The sequence below is a fragment of the Haplochromis burtoni genome, unplaced genomic scaffold (assembly GCF_018398535.1).
Source record: "Haplochromis burtoni strain Fernald_Lab_line unplaced genomic scaffold, NCSU_Asbu1 Contig_1489, whole genome shotgun sequence".
Taxonomy (NCBI): Eukaryota; Metazoa; Chordata; class Actinopteri; order Cichliformes; family Cichlidae; genus Haplochromis; species Haplochromis burtoni.
The window spans coordinates 1-8,758 of record NW_024583850.1 but is presented as its reverse complement, the minus strand read 5'-3'; the positions used below and the strand labels follow the sequence as shown (position 1 = coordinate 8,758).

At 45.0% G+C, this 8,758-nt stretch overlaps 1 protein-coding gene across 1 annotated transcript; it reads left to right on the top strand.

The window, feature by feature from the left end:
• The first annotated feature begins 5,764 nt into the window (after window positions 1-5,764).
• Window positions 5,765-8,660, top strand: LOC102308405 (TGF-beta receptor type-1). Its single transcript, XM_005952300.3, has 2 exons — window positions 5,765-6,055; window positions 7,263-8,660. The coding sequence occupies exons 1-2, from the start codon at window positions 5,902-5,904 to the stop codon at window positions 7,553-7,555; spliced, it is 447 nt and encodes a 148-aa protein (XP_005952362.2). The 5' UTR covers window positions 5,765-5,901; the 3' UTR covers window positions 7,556-8,660.
• The last annotated feature ends 98 nt before the right edge of the window (window positions 8,661-8,758 follow it).

The following is an 8,758-nucleotide window of genomic DNA, read 5'->3' as shown; positions in this document are numbered from 1 at the left end:
ATTTTTTTTTTTTTTATTTTTTTTTTTTTTGCCTGTCCCGTTTGGCTCTATGTTCATCAGAATAGAGTGTCAAGAGGCAACCCAAAGATCCACAACTGTCTAGGTACCCTTGCCCCTGGAGGGGGGAACTGCACCCAGACCCAGGTGGTGTTACCCTTTTCCCTGCGGTGGGGGAGAGGCAGACCGCCCCGACTCCGCAGCAGCAGGGAGGCCCCACACTCCAGACCGCAGTCGGACGGCCAACTCCTCCTCCTAGCCCCCCCGCTCCAGCAGGCTCGCAGAGAATGGGGGTGAGAGAAGACTCCAAACCTCCCTCCACCCGCTCATTGTAGTGTTGATGCATGTGTGTTCTAAGGTGCATTTAAAACCCAGGAGGGCATGGAGCTACCTGCCAGAGAGCAGCAGGTAAGCGCATAGTCCCTCCTGCTAGCCCTCAATGTCTACGTGTATTTAAAATTGAGAGGTGGGCAACGACGCCAGGGGTGGGGTGTACACCCTGATGGTAATTTGGACTCCGTGTATCGTGCCCACCCCCAAGATCCTATATGTATGTGTAATGAGAGTGTGAGTAATGTGAATGTCTAAGTTGTGGGATAAAATTGAGGCAGAGGCAGCCAGAAGGGGACGAGGGGGGATGCCTCCCCTGCACCCTGGTGACATACCCCTACTCCAAGGCCCTGCATGTGTGGGTGATTGTGGTGGAGCGGGAAGAGGGAGGCAGCTGGAGATGGGGAGGGAAGGAAGGGAGGACATACATGAATCTAGAGATCTGAACCAATCTTGTGGCGGTTTAGTTGGGATCATTGAGAATAAATAATTTATTTTTGGTAAGACCATCATTTTTATAGCGGCAACCCTTCCCATGAGTGATATGGGTAGACATTTCCATCTAGCCAGATCATCTTCTACCTTCTTTAAAAGTGGGATATGGTTTAATTTAGTTAGATCTGCAAGCTTGGGAGAAACATTAATACCTAAATATTTTATATTTCCCGATTGCAGTGGTGTAGAAGAGGAATTATGGAAGGAGCAATTAATCGGTAGGACTGTAGATTTTGACCAGTTAATTGAGTAATCTGATATTCTTGCAAAAGAGTTTATCAATTCAATCACCCCAGAGATATTGGTTTGTGAATTTTGGAGAAAGAGTAACACATCATCCGCATAAAGGCTGATTTTATGTTCCACGTTCTTGCATTTTATGCCCTTAATTACTGAATTCTGTCTAATTGCTGCTGCTAGTGGTTCAATAAAAATTGCAAATAGTGAAGGGGAGAGTGGGCATCCCTGCCTGGTGCCCCTCAAGAGGCAGAAGCTGGAGGATGTCTGGTCATTTGTTCTAACACAAGCTGTTGGGGAATTATATAATATTTTTAACCAGTTTATGAAAGAGGATCCAAAACCAAATTTGTGTAAAGTTGCAAATAGAAATTTCCAGTTAACTCTGTCAAATGCTTTTTCTGCGTCTAAAGAGAATATTGTAGTTTCTAGGTTTTTACTGTATGAGTAGTCTATCAAATTAAGTAATCTACGTGTATTTGTTGATGAGTGCCTACCTTTTATGAAACCAGTTTGGTCAGGATGAATTAAGAGGGGGGTTATTTTCTCCAGTCTCTTTGAGAGAGCTTTGCAGATTATTTTAAGGTCTACATTTATAAGGGATATTGGACGATAGCTTGAGGGATATACAGGGTCTTTGCCTGGTTTTAGCAGGAGATTAATGTTTGCAGAATTCATATTTGATGGAAGTCTGCCCTTTTCTTTAATTTCCAACAACGTTCTGTAGAAAACTGGTGCTAGAATCGACCAGAATTCTTTGTAGAATTCTGCAGGAAAGCCATCTGGACCTGGAGCCTTATTATTGGGCATACTTATCAGGGCTTCCTGGAGTTCACCTGGTGTCAGTGGTGAATCCAGTGCCATTGCTTGAGTGTCCAATAATTTTGGAAGAGTTATGTTGTCCAAAAACTGATCAATTTCTTTTTTAGATGGGTTTATTTGTGGTGAATACAACGTTTTATAGAAATCCCTGAAAATGTTGTTTATTTGTATCGGATCATATATTGTGTTCCCAGATGAATCTTGAACAGCACATATAGTTGTTTTTTCTTTATTTATTTTTAGCTGGTTTGCTAGAAATTGACCGGATTTATTACCATGTTCATAATTTTGTAGGCGTAGTCTTTGTACTAAGAATTTTGTTTTTTTATCAATTATCTCATTTAATTCTAGTTTAGTTTTGCGTATTTTGTTCAATGTTTCCTGATCTTGGTGGGACGCGTAGGCTTCTTCTAGTGATTTGATGTTTTTTTCTAATTCCTGAATATTTTTGTTTTCTTTTTTCTTTTTATGTGATGAGAAAGAAATTATTTTACCTCTCATCACAGCTTTCCCTGCTTCCCATAGAACAGAAGCTGATGTTTCGGGAGTGTCATTAAAGTCTAAATATGAAGTCCACTCTTTTTTAAAATATTTAATAAAGTCTTCATCTTTAAGCAGTGATGTATTAAATCTCCAGTTTTTTCTTGGCGTAGTATTATTCTTGTGCATTAGTGTTAAAGATACAGGACCATGATCGCTGACAGCTATAGGATGAATCTCAGTGTCTGAAATGTCGTTCAGCAGTGAGCTGCTGACCAAAAAATAATCCAGACGAGAGTAGGAGTGATGAACATGTGAGAAAAAAGTATATTCCTTACTGTTGGGGTGAAGGGAGCGCCATGCATCGCAAAGACCAAAGTCGCTCATATACTGTTTGATTATATTTGTGGATTGCCAATTACGCTGAGTTCCTGCTGTATTGAGCCTATCCATGTCTTCATTTAGTCCAAGGTTGAGGTCGCCTCCAAGAACAAGTGTGCCATCTAAGTGTTCAGAGAGTGCACTGAAAAAAGTAGGCTTGGCTTAAGTGTGTGTATCCTAAACGACTGTGTGCGCTGTCTGACTGATGTAAATGTGCTGCCGTTGAGCGCATGGTGCGTATGTGTCGAAATAAAGGATGTTTGTGGATGAGTGTCGAAGCAGGTGATCGAGGCAGTGAAAGGAATAAAGAAAGAAACCAAGGACAGGGGTGAGCAGCATAAAACCAAGAGGGGGAAAAGAGAGGGAAAAAAAACGAGAAGAAAAAAACAAAACAAAACGTAAACATTCCAATTAAATCACTGACGGAGAGTGACGGTGTTAATTCTGCTATGAAATCACACTTTAAGATGCGATTTGATGCTGGTAAGTTAAACAGATGTTAATGCAAGTTAGTGTGAGTGGATAGGGAAATGGTGTAGCTGATTCTTATCTGGTGTGAGGTTAATACAGCCACGGAGTGATGTTGGGGTCGCGGTGGAGCTGTCCGTCCACGTACAGCCGGTCCACAGCGATGACAGCGCGGGAGCCCTTCTGGATGAAGCCGCGTCGGATTGGGAAGAGGACCCTGCGTCGTTCCAAGATCTCTTTGGGGAACTGGTCGTTCACGCTGAAGTCCGTTCCTTTTAATTCCCTGCCGCGGCTTTTCACATGTTGCTTTTGTTTGAAGTGGCCGAATTTGGCCACGATAGGACGTGGTCTCCCGGCCGTAGCCCGAATGGGGCCGAGGCGATGTACCCGATCGAAGACGATGTTCTTCACAGTGTCCTCCGGCAGCTTCAGGTGGGTTTTGATGAAGCTTTTTACCGTGGTCTCCGCGTCCTCTCCAGCGGCTTCTGGAATACCAGAAAATACCAGATTATCACGCATGCTACGAGCTTGTAGATCGATAACTGTTTCTTTTATTTTTTTATTTTCTCTATTGAGCTGGGTAACATTATCTGTGAGACATTTCACCGACTCCCTTAGCGTGGCATTTTCAGCAGCAAGCGTTTCCACCTGCTGCTGGCTGTACTCCAGGGATTCTCGCAAGCATTTAAATTCTCGGTGAAGAATCTCCACCAAGGACAGCCTTGCGTCGAAACTGGACAATCGCTTGTCGATTGACTCCAGTATGTCGGCAATATCTTTGCCGGCTGGCGATGTTGAGCCGGGGGAATCTGCCGGGCGTTGTCTTTTCGACGACGGCGTCTCAGGTTTGGCCGGGGAAGCTGCACACTGGGTCTTCTTCATCACGAGATCCTGAAAGCACTGATCAATATAATCTTGGAGAGTCTCTAAACTCTCCTCGTTGTTCTCCAGGGTGTTGGAGATTATTTAGACAAATAGTGTTAGTTATAAGACAATTGATAAGTGTATTTGGTAATACTGAAGCTTAAATGAATTTGTTCAAATCTAAACTACCATTTGCTTTAATTTTCCGCCAAAATCTCCGGCGTCTGACGTCAGTTACAACATGAGTCGCTTACCTTGTCCGTCACTTCCGTCACTTACCTTCTCCTCACTTCAGTTTCTATGTCATTTAGTTGTTCTTATTAATAAACTGTAAGTAGGGTTACAAGTGCAACAGATGTTATGTCAAAGTGTGTCTTCATTTTCATCTGAGCACCTGCAAGCGCATTACAAGCAAGACTGGCATGGCACTATACAGTCTCTCTTGGGCCATGGTGCATCATTTCACCATAAACTGGCCATGACGAGTTGCTTCCCTCAAGTTTTCAAACAGAGGACTAAAAAAAATGATCAAAAATGTTCAGCCAAGGAGCACGTGTGGAGAGCTCCAGACAGACCTGGAATCAGCAATTTTTTCAAAGAAAACCACAAGTAATGCACTGTATGCATGTTCACTACGCAAAACTCCAATGCAGGTTGAAGCACGTTTACAGTTTGCTCAACAACATTTACCTAAGCCTGTAAAATACTGAGTATGCTCTGGTCAGATGAGACCAAAGTTGATGCCATAGTACACACCATGTTCAAAAGGCATGGAGTTTGGAGGTAGGAACATCGTGGTGTGGGGCTGTTTGCCAGCATGCTGCCCTGGTACACTTTATATAACTGAAGGAAGGAGAAATAGAAAAATATACCAAGACATTCTTGATAAAACTCTCTTGCCATCTACTAAGAGGATACAGACAAAATGAGGGTGGATGCTTCAGCAAGAAAATGGGCAGGAGCCTGTCTCAGACACAATAGGGTGATAGACAGGGTAGACCCTGGACAGGTCGCCAGTCTGTCGCATGGCTAACACAGAGAAACAGACAACTATTCACACACACATTCACACCTATGGGCAGTTTAGAATCCCCACTTAACCCCACTAACTGCATGTCTCTGGAAGCGGGAGTACATGGACAGAACCCAGGCAAACACAGAAACAACATCCTCCATACAGAGGTGACAGTGCTAACACCACCATGCTGTCCTACATACATCACAGTATTCAATAATATAAATCTATACAAATATAACTGCTTTTCTTTCCTCTCCTGTCCTGTCTTTCTGATATCTTTCTCCATCTCTGAGTGAAGTTATCTCACACTCTTTTCTTTCTCGGGTATTACCGTGAACGGTATAATATGGCCCAGCCCTAGTGGTGCGTTTGTGTCTTTGATGAATAAATGATCCTTATGTGGCGTGTTCTGTCTCCGTCTGCGTGCGTTCTCTGGTCTCGTGGTCCAAACACATGCAGATAGCGGGCTTAGGTTAACTGCCCATAGATGTGAGCCTGGTTCTGCCGGACGTTTCTTCCTGTTTAAAGGGAGTTTTTCCTTCCCACTGTCGCCAAAGTGCTCATAGGGGGTCATATGATTGTTGGGTTTTTCTCTGTAGGTATTATTGTAGGCTCTACTGTACAATATGAAGCAGCTTGAGGCGACTGCTGTTGTGATTTTGTGCTGTATAAATAAAGTTGAAGTGAATTAATCCTTCCCCCTTTTTCCTCTTCCAGGCCTTCAGTGTTACTGTGACCGCTGCAGCACCAACTCCAGCTGCACGACAGACGGTATCTGCTTTGTAGCCATCCAAAAGTCAGGCAGCCGGATGACCATTGAGCAGCGCCAGTGTGTGCACAATCGTGACTTGATCCCACGAGACCGACCCTTCATCTGTGCCCCATCTACCAAAGATGACAGTGGCATTTACCCACTGTGCTGTACCACAGACTACTGCAACAAAGAGCCAGTGACCCCCACTGGTAAGAGGACACCAGCCATATTGCCTCTTCATGCCTTCCTTTAATTATAAAGTACAGCTACTACGCTACTGCAGGTGGAAAAGCTTCTCAGTCGTTAAAACAAACAAAGTGGAGCGAGAGTGTTAGAGTAGGAGGGTCTTTTTCATGAGTGCACTTAGTGGACTGGTGCTGTACTGGTCTGATGTGGTGCAGAGGGAGCTGAGGGTGACTGCACTGACATGCAGTTTAGAAAAACTGTTTGCATGTTTTTTTTTAAATAAATAAAAAAACACATCCCAAGTAAATATAAAATGCAGTTTTCATTAAACGATGATTTATTAAGGTGGAAACGAGCTACGCAAAACTTTCACGTGAAAAAGTAATTATGCCCTAAACCAAAGAACTGCACTCGTGTGTTTGTGATAACTGGGAGTGAGGCCCACTCGTCTTCTCAGAATCGTTTTACATCAGCCCCATTGGAGGACTTTAGAGCACGTCTGGCCTTTCATTGGCTCCAAGTCTGGACTTTCCCAAAAATAAGTGTTGTAGTGATGTAGTGCGAGGTGGACTCTGATGGGTTTCAGGTGCATTAACCAGCTAAGCTTGAACAAACTGAGGCTGAACATAGTATTTCATAGTACTTCTACTTTTGTACTTTTGTGTTAGAGGTGAGAATTCCTGTTTTTCTAATGATGACATTTCGTTCGTCCTCCTCGCTAAATCCAAACAGCAGCGACTCTCATTCCCTCACTGGTCTAAAACGCCGCTGTTGTCTGGTAGCAGACGAACACGCTCGGCGCAGTGCACCGGGTAGATCGTTAGATAGATGGGGGATTAATGATGCGTTCGCAGGGTCACATCTGCTGGTGAAGCTGCTGTGAAGTGCACGGTTGTGATGGTTTTTACCGTCATGATGACGTCAGTATGGGCGCTGCTGGTGAAGGTGTAACCACGGTCAGTGAAGCTGATTGAGTACACAAACCTAAGCTACACGTAGCTGCTCACCAGGTTCAAAAAGCCCGATCCAGTGGGGATGTGTTTCTACCGCACTGCATGACTGAGGTCCTGAATCCACGTAAACCTGTGTCGTGCACTCTGAGATCCACAGAACGAGGACTTGAGGCTCGTCGTCACATTAACCTTTATGCTTCCAGGCTGCAGTCAGGCCAGCGCAGGTCCAGGCTTTGGGTCGGCAGGTATTCTGACCAACACTCTTTGTGTCTTGCAGGCCCCACAGCGACCCCTTCTCCTCTGGGGCCGGTGGCCCTCGCTGCTGTCATTGCTGGCCCTGTATGTGTGCTCTGCTTGCTGCTGGTTTTGGCGTTCTACGTTTGCCACAGCCACAGAGGCCTGGGCGCTGGGGGAGCCGGGGCCCACCACCACCACCATCGGGTGCCTAATGAGGAAGACCCCTCCATGGACCACCCTTTCATCACTGTGGGAACAACACTGAAGGACCTAATCTATGACATGACCACTTCAGGCTCTGGATCAGGTAAAACTCTACATCTCAGGGTCTGATTTGTGCATATTTGTGCAGTGATCAGCTGAAGGAGGATTTAGACATTTCAAAGGTATATACAGGTAAAACAGCAGCATAGATTCATAGAAGAGTCCAGGGGCCAAACAGACACTTGACTGAAACAGAACTGTGACAGAGGTCTCAGACTGAGCAGCTAGAAGCGTACATGTAACAGGGGCAGGACAACATCTGCTCAGAGATGCTTCCAGGCTTTTTGATGACAGCAGAGGAGATGCTGAACGTGGCCCTGTCTTTGTTTACCTGCTCCAATTCAAAAAGTCAGATTTGCTAACATGCACAGTTGTTGACCAAACTAGGCTGATGAGCATGTTTCATAAATCTGACAGCAAGTGTTTGTTTTTTGAACAGGACAGAAGTGATGTTAGTAAATGAGGGCCGTCGGGCCAAAGTGGACGTTGTTTCTTTCCTTTAAAGCTTTTACCACGGTCAGGGTGCTGGTGATGTGTGCAGCACGACCCGGTTACTCGTCTTTGCACATGGTGCAGTGAAAGAGTTGGAGGTTGGAAGTGCGTGCATGCTCGGATCAGCTGCAGGAAAGGGAAGCATGTCAGACATTTGAAGTGAATGCAAAAGGGGACTGTAATTATTTTATTGTGCATCAGGAGGTGAAAAGCATCACACTTCGTTCACAACTGCTTTGGGAAATGTTGATTAGTCCTAAAATGTTTCAAATGTTCCTTATTTATTCATAACCTCAAACTATCAGACTGGAGCTCGATGCTGGAACCTTCACAGCAGTCCCAGCTCCTTATGTGTCCCCTGGGAAAGTTCCTGTTCTGGCTTCAACACATCCACACGCTGCATCATTCCTGACAGGCTTTGCATTCATGCACACAAGCACCACTGAATAGGTGTTTCATTCAGTTTTTTAAATCCCGCTTCGTCCAGCTGTCATAGGGCCAGAATGATGACTTACAGGTAGGCAGTGTGTCACAGTGGGTGTGCACACCCACAGACTGGATCCAGCCAGCTGCTAGGTGACGGCCGTGACCACGGCGCCATCGCGCTGTTTCAAACAGGAAGAAAACAGCTTTAAATGATACGAGATCTGGGCCCTGTTTCAGGAAGCCGGTTTGGAAAACTCAGAGTGAAAAACGACACTCACGGTTGAGTAACCCCGAACTGTCCAACTCGGAATATTCGGTTTCAGAAAGGCTGATAACAAGTAGTTCAGTCAACGC